The 22,364-nt window shown below is 46.7% G+C and overlaps 1 protein-coding gene across 2 annotated transcripts in view; it reads left to right on the top strand.

The window, feature by feature from the left end:
• The first annotated feature begins 15,553 nt into the window (after window positions 1-15,553).
• Usp10 (ubiquitin specific peptidase 10) overlaps window positions 15,554-22,364 on the top strand; it is a 60,978-nt gene continuing 54,167 nt past the window's right edge. For both annotated transcript variants that reach the window (XM_006990163.4, XM_006990164.4), the window contains exon 1: window positions 15,554-15,928. In XM_006990163.4, the coding sequence (XP_006990225.1) occupies window positions 15,650-15,928 (279 nt within the window). In that variant the 5' untranslated portion in view covers window positions 15,554-15,649. The remainder of the gene's footprint in view (window positions 15,929-22,364) is intronic.

Genomic DNA, 22,364 nt, shown 5'->3' on the forward strand with positions numbered 1-22,364 from the left:
ATTCTCCTGCCTCAACCTCCTAAGTGCTAGGATCCAGTGCTAGGATTCCTAGAGATACATATATTTATTTATTTATTTGTTTGTTTGTTTGTTTGTTGTTTATGTTTTGAGACAAGACCTCACTAGGTGACTCTTGGCTGGCCTTGAACTCACAGGTACCCTTCTGCCTCTGCCTCCCTAATGCTGGGATTAAAGGCCTGTGCCACCATGCCCACACTACATGCATGATTTAAAAACAAATACATACATTTATGTATGATTTATTGAGTGTTATGTGCTCATGCTGTGGCATGAGTATGGAGGTCAGAAGGCAACTGATCAACTTGTCACCTGTCTTCTTCCAGAGATGGAACTCTGGTCACCAGTCTCGGTCGCAAAGCACACTTGCCTGCTGAGCCCACTCAAAGGCCCACGCTTGTGATGTGATAACACCCTGCATTCGTCACTTTTTGCATACGGATGCACTGGATGACATGGCGCCTCCCAGATGGTCAGACTTCCCACTGTTCACCATGTTTTCCTCTGTCACATCTGTCTCTACTGCCACTGTGCCCGGAAAGTCCTCAAGGACTGGTGTCCACCTGGTAGACACCTATTTCTCATAATTCCAATTTTCTTTTGAAAGATTGAATTTTATCATTGACAGCAAATGTCAAAGGCATCAAGCTCTTCCGGGGACAATGTTACCTTCCTGTCTGAGGACTCCGGCAGTCCTCAGATGATAATTTCCAGCAATTACTAAGCTCCTAGTGTATGCAGGCTGAGCCATTCACATATTTTATCTTGTTATTCATTTAAAACATTTATGGGGGCAGTGGTGGCACACACCTTTAATCCCAGCAGGAAGAGGTAGAAGCAGAGGCAGAATCCAGATCCAGTCTGGTCTCCAGCATAGGTTCCAGGACGACCAGGGCTACACAGAGGAACCCTGTGTTAATATTCTGATCCTGCCCCTTGGCACCATCCTGTGTCCTGCACGTAAAAGTCTCTTTTTAAGGAAAAACTCCGCCCATTTCTCTCTCTCTCTCTCCCTCCCTCTTTCTGTCTCTCTGCCCCTTTATCTCTCTTTTATAATAAACTCTCCATTAGGATGCAGCATCTGGGGTGTGAATGTCCATCCACCACCACGCTGCCATGCCCGCATGGAGTTGGTTGCCCGTCAGCCCACTGCTGCATCTGCCCAGCATGCCAGCATGGTTCCCTGCATGTGTGGGGGCACATCATAATAACAAATCAAAACACCCTGTCTCAATAAATAAATAAATAAATAAATGAATGAATGAATGAATGAATAAATAAAGACATGTTTTATTCTAGTTTTACTTAAATTTTATTTTATGTATATGTGTATTTTGCCTGCATGTTTGCTCTGTGTGCTTGCCTAGTGCCATTGGTAGTCAGAAGAGGGCATCAGATTCCCTGGAACTGGAGTTACAGGTGGTTGTGAAGCCCATGTGGGTGCTGGAACTCAAACTTGAATCCTCTACAAAAGCAGTCAGTGCTTTTTTTTTTTTTTTTTTTTTTTTTCTGGTTTTGGTTTTTGAAGAAAAGGTTCCTCTCTGTAATCCCTGGCTGTTTGGAACTTGCTCTGTAAACCAGGGTGACCTCAAACTCATAGAGATCTGCCTGCTTCTGCCTCCTGAGTGCTGGGATTAAAGGCATGCGCCACCAACAGCCAGATGTGATCAGTGCTTTTAACCACTAAGTCATGTCTCCAGATTCTGTCATTCACCTTTACCACAGCCCTGGGAGGTATTATTGTTCCCATTCTACAGATGGAGGAAACTGAGGACAAGAGCTTAGAAGGTCACACCACTGTGGTGCACCTGTATGTGATCAGATTCCAAAAATGATTTCCTCAGATATGACAGGCTTGGAGGAATGCTCTGTCCCCCAAGCACAGAATTAACCATGTGCTAGGCTATGTGACCCTGTCTACATAGGAAGCATGGTTTCTTATGACCCTCTAGAAAACATCTGCTGAAGGGGGACCCAGCTCAAGGGGATTCCAGAAAGCCTCATGCTCTCTTTGTACAATAGTGAAAAGCCCCTGGGCATATTGAATGGCAGGAGGTGGGGTGGAGTTAAAAACACCAGAGGCCACACCCTCGCTGGGATGTTCATTAGCTCCTTCGTAGGCATTTTGTCCTGGGTTAGTTTTTCACAACTAGTGGATTGCACATAATTGACTAGCTTAGAAAAACACAAGAGCTGGGTGGCGGCGGCGGCCTTTAATCCCAGCACTCGGGAGGCAGAGGCAGACGGATCTCTGTGAGTTCGAGGCCAGCCTGGTCTACAAAGCGAGATCCAGGGAAGTCGCAAAACTACACAGAGAAACCCTGTCTCAAAAAACAAAAAACAAACCAAAGAAAGAAAGAAAGAAAAACACAAATTATTCCCTTTAAAGCTCTTCAAATTAAAAGAGGGATAGAACTCAAATCAAGGTGTAGGCAGACAAGCTGCATGCCTCTGCTTCTGGCTTTTGTCCATGTCTCTGAGCTGGCCTCATTCAATATGTGGTTAAGGATAACTTTGAACTCCTGATCCTCCTGCCTCTACCTCTGGAGTACTGGGATGACTGCATGGGCACCACAATGCCTCATGTGTGTGGTGCCTCATACACCCTGGGCGAGTGCTCTACCAATGGAACTCCGGCCCCACTCTGTCTCCTTCTCCCTCCCTCTGTTTCCACACCCCCTCGTCTGCTGTCTCTCTTGTCTTCTACCACGTCCACTTCTAGGGACCCTTGTGATCCCACGGAACCAACTTAATGACTCCAGTTTACATTCTGATCTTGATTTCCTCCGTATCATTCCATCTGCATAGATTCCATTGGCCAAGTCACATCTCCACCTATGCAGGGACTAGGACAGCTTTACTGTCTTCGGATCTTTAGGAGAGGTTAACCACTTCTGAGAGATCCCCCAGAAAGGTTAGGGAACCTGTCCCAAGCTTAAGGTGACTGGGAAGGGATGAAGTCCAACAGGGTGGGGGGGATATCATTATGCTTCCTGTCCCTGAGAGTACTGAAACTGGGACTGATAAAGTCAAGGTTACCTACAGAGATAAAGCTGCCTTTCCTTAGGACTTCACAGATTAATGTTAAGTGCAATGAACCACTCCTACTCAGGAAGTCTGTGGCCCTGAGCCTAACCCTATTAGCATCCCCCCATCTCTCCCTCCCTCTCCGTCTCTTTTGTTTTTTCCAGGCAAGGTTTCTCTGTATTGTTAGTATTCTGACCTGCCCCCTGGAAACTCACCCTTTGGAAACCTGCCCAGCGTCCTGATGTAAAGTCCCCTTTAAAAAAGAGAACTGCCCCTCCCATCTTCTCTCTCTCTCTCTCTCCCTCAAGGTGTGCACCCTTGACCCCTCTCCTCCCCCTCCCTCTCTCTGCCTCCCTCTTTCCCTATCTTTCTCATTATCTCTCTATTACAATAAACTTATCTCCACATGGATGCAGTGCCAGGGAGGGAGTGACTGACTGTTCATGCGCTGCCGTGCCCGCCACAGCATCTGCCTGGCATGCTTCCCCTGCACAAGTGGGATACCCTGGCCCAGCCAGGTGGGTGTTTCCCCCCATCACCTCACCGCCCCACACACACACCCCGCCCCCAGCGCACAATATCATAACATTGTTGCCATGACATCGGTAGGCTATCGCTCTGCTTTCTCCTGCCCGCCGGTGGTTGGAGGAGTTCTGGGACCCTGCACTGCCCACCATTTTTTTCCCACTGGAGGACTGCTGGGACTCGGCACCCAATTGGTAAGATTTCTCTCTTCCCTTTTGGCCATTTCCCCACAAATGAGCATTCCCTCTCCTCTGACTGTGGTCTCCCGAAGTCTGGTGCGGGCACCACATGGCTTTCAGGCTCTCAGCCCTTCAGCCCGTGTCCCTATGCAACAGCATGTGGAGATAGCATATGCCCACTCAATTCCATGTCCCATAGCCCTTGGTACCACGGCCCACTGGCTATCTTGCGCCATTATTGGTCCTCGCTGACCCTCAGGGATGCTGGAGGTCAGTCTGCTGGACCTTATACCTCACTATGGAAAATGTGCCTTCCCTCTATCCCAGGTCCTCCCTTATTGCCCCTCCCCCATGTTCCTCCACTCTCCGCTAAGCAAATACATCATCACCTGTCGCCAGGTTCCTTTCCGCAACGTGTAAAATTGCCCACCAGGCAAAGTTCATTCTCTTTGCCTGCCCCTTGCCTCTAATTCCTCTCCTTGTCTGGAATTGTATCTCTTAAATCTCTTCTCTCCGTAGCTTAACTCTGTTGCCAGGACCTCATCTACCTGTTGCACCCCGTGGGACCTTGGTGTGCAGCCCTGAGCTCCGCCCAACTGGCCGCTGAGCCAAAGGGGTGGCAGACTTGCTGCAGAAATGTCTGATCACTTCGATCCATGGCTTGGGTTTGTTCCTTTGTGGCTGCTCACACCATGCCACAGCCTCGGGGTCCCTCTCTCCCACCCAGCTGCACTTCTACTCCACTTCCCAGTCCCCTCCACAGCACTGCCTCTGAGCTCCAATTCACTAACTGTCAAAGTCTCCCAGAAAAATTTTTCTCTATCTTTCTTTCAAAAACTCTATTTCCTATGTGTGAATGGAAATGTATGATTGATGTGGCTACCTATATTTCTTTCTGACTGACTTTTAAATGTTTCAGTTTATATGTTCCTTATCTGCTCAGTTTATTTTGGGCAAGAAAAACAAAACCACATAACCACATGGTCAGGCAAAAGCCATCTTTACTAAGGTCAAGACTGGCAGGTCATAGGACTTTACCACTATCTTTATTAAAGGAAGCAAAAAGCCACTTCCTGTCAGTAGCTCGAGCATGGGCGGGGTGCCTGGCATTCCAGCCATCTGGGCAGGGTGGAGGTCCAGTCAAGGCCTGGCGTTCATTCTTCCTAGGCTGTGCATGTAGGAGGGGCCCAGATGTGGTGATAAATTGTGTACACCAATAAAGCTTGCCTTGAGGATCAGCAGACAGAGCCAGCCACTAGATTAGACATAGAGGCCAGACAGTGATGGAACACACTCTTAATCCTATCACTTGGGAGGCAGAGATCCCTCTGGATCACTGTGAGTTCAAGGTCACACTGGAAACAGAGCCAGGCAGTGGTGGCACACATCTTTAATCCCAACACTTGAGATCGCATGCTTTTGCTTGGAAAGCACAAACACCTTTAATCCCAGGAAGTGATGTCTGGGCAGAGAAAGGTATATAAGTAGCGAGGAAGCAGAAATTCACTCTCTTGAGACTAACGATTTGGTAGAAGTAAGAACTTGTGGCTGGCTTGCCCTGTTTCTCTAATCTGTCAGCTTTCACCCCAATATCTAGCTCTGTTTTTGTTTTTTTTTTTTAAATTAATAAGACTGTTTAGCAATTTGTGTTATACCTGGAGACCTATGCACTCCCTTCCAGGGTGTTAGCAAAACCACATGCAGTGAAGACCCTAACCCTTCAGGCTTACACCCCCAAGCCTCAGGAGAATAAGGAACTAAAAAGAAAACTAGTTCCAAGGGCCACCTGACTCAGCCATTATTCAACCACCCCTGCCACAATGTAACAATGTAAAAAGATTTCTGTTAAGAGATGTGCTCAACTGTGACTGGGATAGTTGCAGGTGTTCCAGGAAGGACCACTGTGACCTTTGTGTAAACTCCACTCCCGCCCTGATTCCCCCCTTGAGGTTTCAGGAAGAATGTACATGTGGACATGACTGTACCCACTCTGTGATCAGACCATGATCTTGTGAAACAAACTGATGGGAATTGTAATCTTATGGCTTTTGTGGGTTTTTCCTTTAAAAGCCCCCATGGGGCTGCAGTAAGATGCGGCTCCTGCTCTTAGGAGCAGAGTTTGCCCGTCTGTACAGTCGCTAATAAACCTCGTTCTGTTGCATCAACTGGACTGGAGTCTGGGTTCTTGGGGCGCCCAAGAACCCAGATTTGGGGTCCAACATTTTAAGAGTCCTTAAATTTCTATGGATTTTTAACTCTTGTTATGATATAAACCTATTCCAGCTATCTTATAAATACTACTATATCAAGAAATCTGGTCTGCATCTAAATCTATTTCAGCTGTCTTTTTCTTTCTTTTCTTTTTTTTTCTTTCTTTAGGGTTTCTCTGTGCAGCTTTGCGCCTTTCCTGGAACTCGCTTTGAAGACCAGGCTGGCTTCGAACTCACAGAGATCCGCCTGCCTCTGCCTCCTGAGTGCTTGGATTAAAAGCGTGCACCACCACTGCCCGGCGTCTTTTTCTTTTCTTTTTTTTTTTGGGGGGGGGTGGTTTCGAGACAGGGTTTCTCTGTGTAGTTTTGGTACCTGTCCTGGATCTTGCTCTGTAGACCAGGCTGGCCTTGAACTCACAGAGATCTGCCTGGCTCTGCTTCCCGGAGTGCTGGGATTAAAGGCATGCGCCACCACCGCCCAGCTATTTCAGCTATTTTATAGATACCTGCAGGGTCCTGGGAAAAGTTCTGCTACTGTATCAGGAAATCTGGTCTGATGAAGACTTCATCTCCAGAGCCCGTTTTTGACCTCACCCATTTTTCAAGCATGCTTTGCAGATTCACTCCTCTCGCCTGACCTCCAGAGAAACAGCAGACGCCACGGCTTCTGTACTCCTGATTTGGTGTGCCATTCCCCACGAACTCCTGTAACATCACCGCTGCAACCTGCCTTCTCCTCTCCCTCAAGGAACAGATGCCTGACATCTCCCTCAGTGCATGACTCCCGGTTTTCCCCTCCCCACTTCACCCCGTGTCAGCAGGAAGCAGCCTCGAGAATTCAGTGCCACTGGCTATCCATAACTCACCTTTTTATAATAATCAAAACAGAGGACTGCTGGTATTCTGGACCACCCCCTGGACACTCGCCCCTTGGAGACCCGCCCAGTGTCCTGACGTAAAGTCCCCTTTAAAAAAGAGAACTAAAAAAATAAATTAATTAATTAAAAAGAGAACTGCCAGCCAGGTGGTGGTGGTGCACACCTTTGCATGCCTTTAATCCCAGCACTAGGGAGGCAGAGGCAGGTGGATCTCTGTGAGTTCAAGGCCTTTCTGGGCTACAGAGTGAGATCCAGGAAAGGTGCAAAGCTACAGAGAGAAACCCTGTCTCAAAAAACCGGGAGAAAAAAAGAGAGAGAGAGAGAGAACTGCCCCTTCCCTTCCCTCCATTCCCACAAGGTGTGCACCCTCGAACCTTCTGCCCTCCCTTTCTTTCTGCCCCCCTTCTTTCCCTGTCTTTCTCTTTATCTCTCTATGATAATAAACTTCAGACTGTTCACCACCATCTGCTGCTGCATCTGCCGGGCATGTTTCCCAGCACATGTGGGATACCCTGATCCAGCCAGCCAGGGTCCCCCCAATGCAAAATCATAACATGTATAGCTCTGGCTGTCCTCAGAGATCCGCCTGCCTCTGCCTCCTGAGTGCTGGGATTAAAGGTGTGTGCCACCAAACCTGGCCCAACATCTTTTATTCTAAATAACCAATTTTATAAAACCAGCTGACTTAGTTTCATTTAGAAAAGAAAATGTCGGGGCTGGGGATTTAGCTCAGTGGTAGAGCGCTTGCCTAGGAAGCGCAAGGCCCTACGTTTGGTCCTCAGCTCTGGGGAAAAATAAAAGAAGAAAGAAATTGGTTGTTTTTGTTTTTGTTTGTTAACTCTTTACTCTTGGCTTTTTGCTCTAAATTTTAGTCTTCTGGAGTCTGCCACTCAGCTCCCAAATAAACACGCGGATGCTTATTACTACTTATAAATGCCCCGCCTTAGCTTGGTTTATTTCTTGGCAGTTTTTCTTAACGTAAATTAGCCCGGCTATCTTTTGACTCTGGGCATTTTCCTTTTCTTACTTCTGTATATTCTACTTTCACTCTTACTCTGTGGCTGGCTGTGTGGCTGGCCCCTCATGTCCTCTCTCCTCTTCTTGCTCCTTGCTCTTCTATCTCCTTTCCTGTATTTCTCCTTCTCTTTTTGTTCTCTCTGCCTGCCAGCCCCCACCTATCCTTTCTCCTGTCTTGCTGTTGGCCATTCAGCTCTTTATTAGACTGTCAGATGTTTTAGGCAGGCAAAATAGCACAGCTTCACAGAGTTAAACAAATGCAACATAAAAGAAAGCAACACATCTTTGCATCATTAAACAAATGTTTTACAGCGTAAACAAATATAACACATCTTAAAATAATATTGTACAACAAGAAAACTATCCTTTTTTGAGACAAGGTCTGTCTACATAAGCCATTCTTGATAGGAATTCCAACCACGCCCCATGGTCGTGCATGCCAGGCAGGACTCTTAGTCATCTCCACCTAGTCATTTCCGGTCATATGTCCTGTGATCTCTGCGCATGGGCCTGTGTGCGCTCACGCGTCCTGGCCTTTATAGGGTGGTGCCATCCCCCCCCCCCCCCCCCCCCCCCCCCCCGCGCGCCTCTCTCTGCACCTCTCTTTCTGCCAGGCCTGGCTTCTCCTGTCCTATCCCCTCTTCTTCCTAGTAAAGCCCATTCTAACTCTGGTAACCATGTCTCGTGACTCTTCTGCCGAACAGCCAGTACTGTTACCCTTTCAATTCTGGCTTGGAATTCACAAGAGAACCACCTGCCTCTGCCTCCCTAGGGCTGGGGTTAAAGGCGTACACAGCCAAGCAGGGCCAAAAGGAAATTCTTAGAAGAAACCATCAGACCAACTCTTACAGTTTTTTGTTTGTTTTGTTTTTCGAGACAGGGTTTCTCTGTGTAGCTTTACTCCTTTCCTGGAACTCACTTGGTAGTCCAGGCTGGCCTTGAACTCACAGAGATCCACCTGGCTCTGCCTCCCGAGTGCTGGGATTAAAGGCGTGCGCCACCACCGCCCAGCCCCAACTCTTACAGTTTTGCTTTGTTTGGTTTTGGTGAGCCAGAGGTAGTAGTAAGAACTGTAGTCTTGGCCTAGGGAGGCAGAGGCAGGAGGATCAGGAGTTCAAGGTCATCTTCGGCTCTATAAACAATTTGAGGCCAGCCTGGGCTACATGAGAGCTTGTGCCAAAGCAAAGGAAAACAAAACCCAAGACACCTAAGAAAAACTCACTGAAGCAGCTGTGTCCATACTCATATATCACCCTTCCCCTCCTTGTCTCCCTCTAAATCCTAAACCTGTGTACTAGCCCCCCTCTACTTAATCAATTTGCCAACTTTGCCTCACACTTAAAATTCTTGCCTACGACAGGCGGTGGTGGCACACACCTTTAATCCCAGCACTCGGGAGAGAGAGCCAGGGAGATCTCTGTGAGTTCGATGCCAGCCTGGTCTACAGAGCGAGATCTAGGACAGCCAGGGCTACACAGAGAAACCCGGTCTATTGAGTGAGCACCCAGGGTCCAGGGGCTCAGCTAAGTCCGGCGTGGGATCTGAGGGGGGAAAAAAATCTATGTACACTGTGTTCTTATGCCTGTTAACTTCATTCCTCTAAGACAAAATTACATCAATACAGCCTTAGCTCCACTAGGCATTCAAGGCAGGAGTAACTCTAGACATACCAAGCTCTTTATCTGTTTACTTTATTTCTCTGAGATGAAATCCTCTTTCCATAACTACAGTTCCGTCCAGTTCCCTAGCTCATAGCGCTGCTAACAACTAACTCCGATGCTTTCAGCCTCATCTTCATCCTCTGTATCCTCTCTCCATCTCTGCTACTCTCTACTCCTGGCACTCAGAAAACTCTAACGGAGATCTGCTTACCCTCTATGGAACCTCTGTGGTCTTCTCTTCCCTCTCGCCAAGCTGTTCTGTCCCTGTCTATAGAAAAATGCCTGCCCTTTCTTTCCCTGGCCATGAGGTTCTCTGCCTCCTCAGGAATGTTATTCTACCTCTCACCTTGATATGTAAAATCCTCTTTTGTTCTCAGTCAATTGCTCTGGAGAACCACTGGGCCTCCTCAAGCCCAGGGTATGGTCTGAGCTTCATTAGCACAGGAAACAAAGCTATATGTCTCCCACAAGCCTGTCTCCTAAACTCAGCAGGGGAGTTAGTAATTTAGTAGTTCAGCAGGTCTGGGGAGCTAACTGTTTACCAATCGGTCTGGGCACGCAAGGATTTCATAGCAGAGGACAGCTGGAATATTAAAGGCTGGGTAGCACCAAATATTCATAATAAATGGCTTTGCCTTTTGATAGACCCTTGGCCGGTCAAAGTTCAGCTTTAATACACAGCTGAATCTGTATGATATATTCTTGCGGCTCACAAGACCTGTCTCTCTCTTTCTTGTTGTTATTTTTTTTTAATTAAGAAATTGTTTATTCATTTTACATACCAACCACAGGTCCCCTTCTTTTCCTTCCTCCTGCCCCCTGTCTCTGTCTTGAAAAAAAAATGAGATGGGGTTTCTCTCTGTAGCTCTGGCTGTCTTGGAATTCACTATGTAGACTAGACTGGCCTTGAACTCACTAAGATCCATTTACCTCTTCCTTTAAAGTACTGGGATTAAAGGTGTGAGCCACCAACCCTAGCCTTCTCTTGAATTAAAAAAAGTATTATAAAATTACCCAGGTGTGGTGGTGTACGCCTTTAATCCTAGCACTTGGGAGGCAAACGCGGTCTTAAACAATCAAACAAACAAACAACCTGAAACCAAAAGAAAAAAAAAAGTGTTTTCCGGGTAATGGTGTTTTGCCTCAATGTATGTCTGCGTACCAGGTGTGCCCTGTGTCTGCTGAGACAGAGTATCAGATTCCCTGGGATCTTCCAACAATGGAGTCAACAGAAGTTATGAGCTACCATGTGCATTCTAGAAACTAAACCCAGCCAGCTCTCTGGAAGAGCAGCCAGGTCTCCTAAATCTCTGAGGCATCTCTCCTCCTCTCCACAATCTCTTTTAATGTTTATCTATTTGTTTTTGAAGTCTTGTGTTAACATCTCTGAGAATTATTTGAAAATTAAAGCTGGCTAGGTGTGGTGACTCACTCATGCCTTTTTGAAAAATTAATATATTTTCCTGTTTCTTGGTATTTTGCCTACATGTATGTGTACCTGGTGCCCACAGAGGCCAGAAGAGGACATCAGATTCCTGGAACTGAAGTCACAGACAGTTGTGAGCTGCCATAGGTGTGTTGGGAATCAAACCTAGGTCCTCTGGAAGAGTAGCCAGTGCTCTTAACCACTGAACTATATCCCCAGCTCCCCTGGCTCACACCTTTGATCCCAGCAAACCACTCTGCCAGAGGCAGGAGGATCTCTGTGAGTTCAAGGCCAGCCTGGTCTACATAACATAGTGAGTTCCAGGACAGCCAGGACTATGTAGACAGACCCTGTCCAAAAATAAAGAAGAAAGAAAGAAAAGAAAACTATGTTTAGATCTTGTTTACTATCATATTTCCATTTCGTGTTCATGCAGTGTTGATTAGAAGTCAAACAGACACTACTATGTGAATTGGCCGTGGGTTTTTTTTTTTTTTTTTTTTTTTTTTTTGGTTTTTTGAGACAGGGTTTCTCTGTGCAGCTTTGCGCCTTTCCTGGGACTCACTTGGTAGCCCAGGCTGGCCTCGAACTCACAGAGATCCGCCTGGCTCTGCCTCCCTAGTGCTGGGATTAAAGGCGTGCGCCACCACCACCGCCCGGCTTTTTTTTTTTTTTTTTTTTTAAACGACTATCTTTACTTATGTGTATGTCTACCAGAATACCTACATGTGAGTGCAGGTGCACGCAAAGGCCAGGAGAGGGCGTCAGATCCCCTGAAACTGGCATTACAGATGGTTGTAGCCACCATGTGTGTGCTGGGAACAGAGCTACTAAACCATGTTTCCAGCATCTGCCTATAAGGTTTTCTGTGTATTTAAGTATCTGTCCCTGTGGAGATCTAGCTTTTCTGTCACCATCATAGCATAGATACAATAACACAATAATAACAATATTATAGCCATTGTAATATAATGTTTTGTTTGTTTGTTTTTGTTTTTTGAGACAGGGTTTCTCTGTGTAGCTTTGGTGCCTGTCCTGGAACACACTCTGTAGACCAGGCTGTCCTCGAACTCACAGAGATCCACCTGCCTCTGTCTCCTGAGTGATTAAAGGCGTGTACCCCCCCCCCCACCCCCCCAGCTAATGTAATTTTTTTTTTTGTATTTTTTTTTTTTTTTTTTTTTGGTTTTTCGAGACAGGGTTTCTCTGTGTAGCTTTGCGCCTACCAGGCTGGCCTCGAACTCACAGAGATCCGCCTGGCTCTGCCTCCCGAGTGCTGGGATTAAAGGCGTGCGCCACCACCGCCCGGCGTAATTTTTTTTTTGTTGTTGTTGTTGTAAAATGTTTTGTAGAGAAAAATTGAAATATAGTATCACTTAAATCCCATTACAGTTAACACTTTGCTACATTTTAGTTCCCTGTTTGCTTGCAAATATATTTTTCACTTTTTTTGCATTCTGAACCACTGAAAACTTTTGGCAGACACTGATAAGTTACTCTGAAACTTTTCAGGATGTGTCTTCCAACAATAAAGCAATGAGCATAATCTTCTCTTTACATGTATTTATTTATTTTGAGACAGGCTTCACCATGCATCGCAGAGCCCTGCCTGGCTTGGAATTCCCTTAGTATACTCAGGCTGGCTTCAAACTCACAGAAATCTACCTGCCTCTGTCTCCTGTGTGCTGAGATAGAAGGTGCACACCACCATGCCTCCTGCTTCTGCTCCTTCTTCTTCTTCCTCTTCTTTTCTTTTGTGGCAGGATCTGGCTCTGTGGTTCAGGGTGCCCTTGAACTCATGATCTCCCTGCCTCAATCTTAGGAGTGCTGGGCTGACAGCTCAGTACCACTTCTGCATTCTAAAATTAGCAAGACACCAACCACCCACGGGGTCCATCCATATCTGAATATCTCCAGTTGTCAGAAAAGAAACAGTAAAGTAAACGCGGCTTGTTGCGCCTGCTTATATTCTAGCGCTGGGTAGGTGGGGGAAGCACTTGACCTCTGGGGTTTGAGAGCAGCCCAGGCAGCACAATGGCTCCCTTCTGAGAACAAGAAAAAAAGGAAAGCTAACTCAAAGCACACGACCACCCCATCAAGGCTGACGCATTATATTGACTGTTACGTGCTTTATTTTTAAATTTTCCTTTCATTATTTTATTTTCAATTATGTGTATATCTGTGCATCTGTGCTGGTATCTGAATGTGAGTATATGTGCCCAAGGAGACCAGAAGATGGTGGAACCCAGGGCTTTGTGTATGTGTGCTAGACAAGAACTCTGTTAACTGAGTTACATTCCCAACCTCAAAGGGTTTAACTTTTACCATAGGCTGTTCTGAGACTTATTACTCTGTACCCGAGCTGGAACGGGAGTTACAGGAGCTGCTCCATGTGGGTGCTGGGCACTGAACCTGGGTCTTCCCCAAGAGTAGTACATTTTGTTACTTGCTCAGCTATCTGTCCAGGCCCTATATTTGTGTATGTGTGTGTGTTCTTGTTGTTGTTGGTTTGTTTTTTTTTTTTAAGCTCATTCATTTATTTTTAAAATGTTTATTTTAGGGGCTAAGAGATGGGTTGGTGATTAAGAGCACGGGTTGCTCATCCATAGGACCCTGATTCAGCCTCATGGCAGCTTACAACTATCTATAATCCTAGTTTCAGGGGATCTGATGCCTTCTTCTGAATTCTGCAGACACTGCATACACACACTGCACAGACATAAATGCAGATAAAACACCCATACACCTAACATAAAATACATAAACAATGTTTATTTTCTATTGTACCTGTGTGGGTGTGGAAGTCAGAGGACAATTTTTGTGAAGTTGGTTGTCTTCTATCATGAATGTCCCAGGAATGGAACTCAGGTTGTCCGGCTTGCAACAGGTGAGCCAGCTTGTTGAGCCATGTCCATAATGTTATTATTGTTTTGTTTGTTTTTGAGACAGGGTCTTATGTAGCCTAGGATGGCCTCAAACTTGCTACATTGCTGAGGGTGATCCTCCTGCCTCTTCCTCTTCAGTTCTTGGATTGCAAAAGTGTGCCAACACATCCAGATTATTTGGTGCTTGGGGTGGAACCCAGGGCTTCATGTATGTGTGCTAAGCAAGAACTCTGTTAACTGAGTTACATTCCCAACCTCAAAGGGTTTTACTTTTAACCTTGGCTGGCCTGAGACTTATTATTGCTCTGTACTTGAGCTTGCCCTGACCCTCCTGCCTCAGCCTCTTGAGTCTTGAGTGCTAGGATTTACAGGCAAACACAAATTTGTTCAGCAAATACAATGTCTGTTTACTAATCATCTTTGTGCGTGGTGCCGGCATTAGAACCTACCACTCCTACTGAACTATGCCTCCAACCCCTCTTACCTGTGGGAACACACTGGTCAAGACAACTCTCTGGAAAAACCAGGTGCTGGGATGATTTTTGATAACTGTCATGACTGATTCCATTTGTCCAACAAGCATCTACAGAGAGCCTGCTAGTGTCAGGCGCTGGGCTAAGTAGGGCGTATTAACAGTCAGACACAATATTCCCACAGTCCATAAAACAGTGAGCCTGGCTTCTCAGAAATGAGATGCCAAGAGTCTATGGACATTCTACCTGGACATGCCTCATCTCTGAAGCTAAGCAGTATCATGTTTGACTAATAGCCAGGTGGTGGTGGCACACGCCTTTAATCCCAGAGCCAGGTGGATCTTTGTGAGTTCGAGGCCAGCCTGGTCTACAGAGTGAGATCCAGGAAAGGCACAAAGCTACACAGAGAAACCCTGTCTCGAAAAACCATAAAAAAAAAAAAGGTGGGTGGGAGAAATGGGATGCCGTGAAACACATTAAGTGCAGAGAAGTGCGCTTGAGCTGGGCAAAATATCAAGAAATAAGACCTCGAGTTAAGATGCTTTGTTCATTCAGTCACAGGTGCAGAGACTGAGGGAAAGGGCAGTAATTTGTCTGAAGCCACACAGAATGGGGACGGTGGACCCATGAGCTGAGAGGGTGCAGTCAGGTAGAGTGCTCAGCAAGGGTTTCTTGCTTTTGTGATAAGTCAACAGCCGTTCTGCCTGTATGCACCCGTGTGTTTGTGCTATAGGTAACATCTACTGCAGAATGTGCTAGAACCTCAACACGAGTATTTATTTATTTATTTGTTTATTCATTCATTCATTCATTCATTCATTCATTCATTTATTTTGAGACAGAGTCACCTTATATAGCTCAGTGTGGCCTGGAACTTGGTGTGTAGACTAGTCTGCAATTCATGGATGACCCTCCTGCCTCTGCTACTGAGATCACAGGAGAACAATCCCGATCAGAGACATCTTTTTTAAATGAATTAACTAGTTTATTTTGTGTGCGCCCTTGTGTATGTCAGAGGACAACTCAGTTTTCCCTTTCTGCCATGTGAATCCCAAGGATGGAACTCAGGTCGTCAAGGGTAAAGGAGGCAGGCTCCATTACCCGCTGAGTCATTTCACCGGCTCCTTCAACGTTTATTCCTAAGCTTTACAAACAAAAACATTCCCCTCCCCGCCAATGCCAGGCAAAGCTTGTGCAGGGAATGAAGAGTGAAGAAATGAATGAACCGTCAGAAGAGCGCGCTCCATAAGGTAAAGGAGCCGTGGGGAATTTCCAGTGGAGATTTCTCAGGGCCGACTTGACGCGGCTGCTGCGCAGCTCACGCTGGGGCCCCACGTTGCAGCCTGGGGGATGCGTGGCCACCTCCATCCGCACGCCCTCGCCGGGAGCGGCCGCCCCTCCACGCGCCGCGGGCGGAAGGGTCGCAGGCTGGGGCGCACGCCCACCTGTCGCGCGCAGGCGCAGAACGCCGCCTGCTCTCCCGCGGCGCGGTCAGTGCGCAGGCGCCGCGGCCGATGCGAGTGTGTCTGTGCGGCGAGAAGATGGCGGCGACGGGGGAAGCGGCGTGAGGAGCCGGAGCAGCGCCGAGCCTCATTGAGACGGGCCGCCATGGCCCTCCACAATCCGCAGGTAGCGCGGGCCGCGTCCAGGGCGGGGGGTCTGGGCCTCGGGAAGGCCTCGGGGCGGCGAGCGCGAGGTGCGCGGCGAGCCGGCGGTGGGGGAGGCGCCGGCACGCTGCCGGCCTAGGCCCGCGCCGCGCCCCTTAGCGCCGCGCGCCCCAGCGCTCGAGGCCGTCCGAACTGCCCCGAGAGCGCCCGAGCCACCCCGAGAGCGCCCGAGGCCGCGGGGAAGGCCTCCGCGTGCCCCGCCGACAGCCGCGGAGTCCGGGGCGACGGTCTGGCCCAAGCGGCTCAGGTGGCTGCCTGGTGCGCTACGCGGCGCGAGGACCCGGCCCTCGCCTCCCGGATTCTGTTGCAAAGAAAACTGGGAACCACTGGGGTGGCGCACTGTCTCGCCCGGGCCTGATGACACCTTTTGCATGGAGCCGGGGCTGGGCTGGGGCCCCCGCAGGCCGGAGCGCCTGCTGCGCCTAGCTCTCGGTGCGGGAGCTGCTCCTTCAGATCCCCCTGATAAGACGCACTTCGGAGAAATGAGCAGGCGGCACGTGGTGCTGCTTCTCAGGGCTGCTTTGGGCCCGGCGTTTGTTGAGGTCTCAGACCTAGGCTAGAAATTGTCTCCTTTTATAATCATCTTTGAGTGATTTTTTTTTTTTTCTGCCAGACTGAGAAATAGAGTGACTCTTGGGATACTGATGGGGAGTCAAATCTCAACCTTTCCAAGGCTAGTGGATGGGTCTGTGTACAGGCAGGCGAGGTCGATCTGGTTAGACCCCTTTTGAAACACGATTGTCTTTTTATTTGGGGGGGGGGGGGCAGGGTCTCCGTCTGTAGTCCAGGCTGGTCTTAAACGAGATTCTTCTGCCTCAGCCTGGTGGGGTTGCAGACCCGAGTCACCACGTGCTTTTGGAAGGTTATTTTAATAACGGTTTCAATGAAGGTATGATGTGGGATTTGAACCTCGAAACCTTTTAAAATGAAAGGTTAGACCCTCGGAGAAACTGCATTTCTGTTAAATATGTGGTGTTTCCTAGATCAAACCAGAACTTTGCCTGTTTGACCTTTTCCCTCCTTTTGTAAATTTACCTTTGTATTTGGTGTCGTTCTTTTCAATAGAAAGGGAATTCGCAATTGTTGGATAATATTTTTTGGCAAATATGCCATTCAGAGTTTTTATTAGTTTTTAAGCTGTAGACAGATCTTCACTACACAGCCCTTGACTGACTTGAATTTCACTCAACTGCCTGCCTCTGCCTCCAAGGTCCTGGAGGTTCTGGCATTCCTGGCCACACCTGGCTCTATTCCGACCTTAAATCCCTTCCCCAACACCCCCAGTCAGGCTTTCTCTGTGTAGCTTTGGAGCCTGTCCTGGAACTCTGTAGCCAAGGCTGGCCTCGAACTCACAGCGATCTGCCTGGCTCTGCCTCCGCCTCCCAGGTGCTGGGATTAAAGGCGTGTGCCACCACCGCCTGGCCAAAAAATTTTTTTAATTTTTTAAAATTTTGTGTGAATGAATGTGCCTTTCTGGTGCCAACTGAAATGAGAAAGAGGACTTTGGAGCTCCTGGAACTGGTATTAGAATGGTTGTTAGGCTCTGTGTGTGAGAGTCCTCTGCTAGAGCAACTAACGGCTTTAAACCCTGGAGTCATCTGTCCAGCCTCTCCTCAGAGGTTTTAAGAAATTTCAGCCTCTTGCTCAACTCAGATACACACCCCTTTAGTCTCAGCACTAGGGTGGTAGACGCAGGCAGAGCTCTATGAGTTCGAGGCCAGCCTGTTCTACATAGTGTGTGTCCAGGACATCGAGGGCTGCATAGTGAGACCTTGTCTCCAAACAAACAAACAAACAAAAAATCCTGGTTGACTGCCTTGTTTTTTACTTTGGAATTAGCCTGTAGGGTTCATTCTGAACTTAGCTATAATGTAATGCTTTTTTGGATTTTGAGATGAACTGAACATGTTTAAGCATAATTCACTTTTTCGGTCACCAGTCCAATGTCAAGTTGATGGAAGTGCCAGTGGTGTTTTGTAAACTTGGAATTTGTCTTGGGTTCATTGTCCTGGCATTTAGTTTTGCAGGAGGACAGCATTTGCACATCTTCAGGAGTCAGACGGGCAGATCTCGCTAAACATAATGTTAGCGTTAGGGTCGTCTAGTGGCAGAGAGGGGGAAAGGTGATAGTTTGAGTCCTGTTTTAGTTGTAAAAGAATAGTAGAGGAATAGTTGTGTAAGGTTGAGCACGCCTGTAACCCCAGGATGGTAGAAATGGTAGAAGTGGAGGCAGGAGGATCAGGCGAACAAGGTTGGGTTACTTAGCAAGTTTCAGGCCAGCTGGGCTATGAGAGTCCCCCCTCTCTCTCTCTCTCTCTCTCTCTCTCTCTCTCTCTCTCTCTCTCTCACACACACACACACACACACACACACACACACACACACACACACAAAACAAAGCAGGATTTCACTCTTGGATCTGTCTTGTTTTGAGTATTTTAACAATTAATTAAATTAGTTCATTCATGAAATACTGGCAGTTTACCATGTGCTGGCCTCCATGATATGTAAACTGGGTGGTTTTTGTTTAGATGTTTTTGGAATCACTATATAGTCCAGGTTAGCCTTAGACACTCAGTTTTCCTGCCCCAGCTTCTCAGGGACTGGGATTTTAGCGGGGAGCCTCCATATTCTAATACTCTAGGTTTTTGTTGAAGAAGCTTCCACAGGTTCATTTAAGGGTCAGTTTTCAGTGGATTTGCAGCTGTTACAGGTTAACTCTTTCATATAGATTGTAGCCATGTTTTGAACAGTGTGTTTGAACCCTGTTCTGTGGATTGAAGGGCAACAGTGAAGAACTTGGAAACACTGCAGGAAGTGTTCCTGTTCCCCAGCTGAACCAGTTCAGAGGAGGAGCTCTCACCTGGAGGAGGAAGTGAATCTGGCATGCATGCTGTCAGAACTGGCTCAGTGAGCTGAGGGGATTAAGTTGAAGCTACCAATATGCTTTGTTTTGGAAGAAAAGTCCATGTTGATTCCAGTGTTGTTTCTGTACCCAGGCTGGTGAGCTTGCTGTTGGTTTCTGTTCTCCTTTACACAGACCCCCACATCTTTCATGTTGGAATTTCTTGGATGTAGTTTATAGCACATGACAGAATGTTAAACTGTCATGGATGTCATTTGTAACTGATGGCTAGATTAGGGTAATTTTTAAAAGGATATTTTTACTTTTTTTAAATACAATGTTGCATTATGTAGCCTGTAATCCTCTGGAACTTATTATGTAGCAGTGGTAGTTGCAGACTTCAGACTTGTAGAACTCCTACTTCAGTCTCCTGAGCTACCTCCTTGGCTATGAGATCAGAATCAGAATCTTACAGGGCGTATGCAACTGAAATAAATAACAGTTTTTTTTGTTTGTTTGTTTTGTTTTTTTGTTTTTTTTTGTTTTTGGTTTTTCGAGACAGGGTTTCTCTGTGTAGCTTTGCGCCATTCCTGGAACTCACTTGGTAGCCCAGGCAAGCCTTGAACTCACAGAGATCCGCCTGGCTCTGCCTCCCGAGTGCTGGGATTAAAGGTGTGCGCCACCAACGCCCGGCATAAATAACAGTTTTGAAGTGATCACAGAGTATTTGAGGAACTTTTTTTTGCATAACAGCAGTAAACATATCAGTCAATCTTGAGACTGTGTATGCAGTGAGAAGTCCAGGAGCTGGTAGTCTGCTGAGTGCATATTGCTATGTTTAGGGCCTCTTGTCCTTTCAGTTCACTCTGTTGGGAACTCAGCACAGAAAGTCAGTGGATGGTAAGTGTGCAGACTGCATTCTGGATTCTTCTCTAGGGCTAACATTAGGATAAGTATTTCAGTTTATGTTATGTGGAAGTAGAATGATTTGAACAGTGGCGCACACAGGAAAATTGAAAGGAGAAAGATGCCATAATTTGGTAACTGCCTCCTGCAGGCTAGATTGTCAAGAATGGGGAACAATTGTTACTTCACTTGGATGAGGTACAATCAAGTCATTTTTAGTTTTGCAAATTATAGGTGTGTAAGTACTTCTGAGCAATGAATCAAGTTTTCAAGGTATACTAGATGTGACTGGGGAACACTTCTCACTGATAACTTACCAAAGTATGGGAAATGGTTAGCAGAGCTTGCTTTTCAATTTATAATTAGGCTAGTGCATTGCAGTCAACTGGTACACATGAAGAATCACTGTTGCAGAGCAGACACATGCGTCTGCAGTGGAATTTGTTGGCCATGGGATGTTGGATTAGTGTCATTTGTCTCTTAGTGCCACTTCAGCAGGGTACTATTCATTTCTAAGACTTGCATGTGCTTGGACTGCAGTTTTTCTTTCTGTGGAAGTGATCTCCTAAAAGGCCTTGTGTGACCATCCTGTCGCGACAGGCTGGATTAAGAACTAGTGTTGGGGATTGGAGAGATGGCTCTGTGGTTAAGAGCATTTCTTGCTCTTGCAGAGGACCTGGGTTTAATCTTGAATGGTGGCTCACAGTGTTGCCTGTAACTCCAGTCCCTGGATATTTGACACCCTTTCTGGCATTCTCAGGCACTGAATGCACACAATATCCAGACATACATGCAAGCAAAACACCCATATTCATAAAATTGAAAGAAAAAAAAAGTAAATGGATAAAGCTTGGTGGTGCACAAGTTACCCCAGGACATGGGGGCTGAGCATGGTTGGGAATTTGAAGCCAGTATAGGCTACATAGCAAAATCCTGTCTGAAAAAAATAAAAAAGAATGAACATAAATTGGAACATAAAGGTAGCCCACATGGCATGTTTGTTTGTTTCAAAGATCAGAAAATGTATGATTTATAGTAAGTCTGAGTGTGGCTCTTCAGATTATAGATGTTCATGAGCTGGTTATTTTCTTAGTATTGAGAAACTCTTTGGCAGTGATCCAGTTTTCATTGGAAGACCTAGAAAATCAGAAGCTGCCCACTCCTGTTCCTCCCATCTCAACACCTATTGTTATCTCAATTACTCTGTCCTGGGTACAGGGCAGGTGAGCTGTTGGGATAGAAGAGGAATTTTGGACTGGTATCAGAAGACTCCAGGACCTCTTCCTGGAACTTCTCTTTCAAGCTCACAGGAGAGTTGAGAGGATATACAGAACACATGGGAACAGGGCTGCTTTCTGTGTGTGGGTGCATGCCCATGTGCATGTGGAGACCAGACACCTGGGTGCTTCTCTACCTTAGTGCCCTGAGGCAGGGTCTCTTACTGAAGCCAAAGCTTTTGTCCCAGCTAGGCTGGCTGGTAAGCTAGCTAACTAGCAGGCTCTGGGATCTGCTTGTCTCCCCAGTGCTGGGGTTGACTTTTTAGGATCCTTAGGACCCTGTTTTAGGAGGCTGTGTTGCTGGCAGGCATCTTGAGGACCATCTTCTAGTCTACTCTGATCTAAGAGTCTCACAAGCAGTGACTTAAATGAAAGCCTTACCTTCATTCATTTGCTGCCTAGTTAACAGCAGCTGCACCATTGCTCTTTATGAAGAAATGGCCCTTTTTTAAAATAATTTTAATTTTTGTTTTTACATTACAGAGATCTGTATGTGGGAGTATGTGCACATGTGTGCAGGTGCTTGTGCAGGCCAGAAGAAAGCTATAGGTGATTGATTGTGAGCCATCCATTGTGGGTACTGACACTGAATTTTTCCTTTGCAAGAGCAGAGATCCACATGGGCATGCATACCCACACATTCATGTGCATGTACCACATACTTAACTGCTGAGTCAGCTCTCCAGCCCCAGCTCCTTTAAAATAATTCTTCTGTATTTCTCTGTGTGTTGATGCACATGTGGAGGTTATAGGGTAATTTTGTGGAGTCATTTCTCTCCAGTATGTGGGTTATGAGGATGGAACACAAGTCATCAGGCTTTACCTGCTGAGACATTTTGCTAGGCTCAAAATGTGTTTTCAAACTTTGCCAGGCAGTGGTGGCAAACACCTTTCTTTAATCCTAGCTCTCAGGAGGCAGAGTCAGGTGGATCTCTTTGAATATGAGGCCAGTCTGGTCTACAGAGAGTTCCAGGACAGCTAGGGCTACAAAGATAAACCCTGTCTCAAAAACAAAAATTTTTTTTGTGTGTGTGCATACATATTAGTAGGCCCTTGCTTCTTTTTTCTGGCAAAGTGTGTATGTGTTTGTGAGTGATTGTGTGTGTGTGTGTGTGTGAGAGAGAGAGAGAGAGAGAGAGAGAGAGAGAGAGAGAGAGAGAGAGAGACAGACAGACTTTAAATGTAGCTAAGGCTGCCTTCAGACTTGCTATTTAGCCACATAGTCACGGATGACATTTGAACCTCTTATTTCTACCTCCCCAGTGCTGGGAGGTGAGGGGTCACAGGAGTGTGCTACCAGTGCGGGTTTATGTGATGCTGAGGATCCAAAAGATTTACTGTGACATATCCATTGTGAAGATATACCCTGA

The sequence above is a fragment of the Peromyscus maniculatus genome, chromosome 5 (genome assembly GCF_049852395.1).
Source record: "Peromyscus maniculatus bairdii isolate BWxNUB_F1_BW_parent chromosome 5, HU_Pman_BW_mat_3.1, whole genome shotgun sequence".
NCBI classification, from domain to species: Eukaryota; Metazoa; Chordata; class Mammalia; order Rodentia; family Cricetidae; genus Peromyscus; species Peromyscus maniculatus.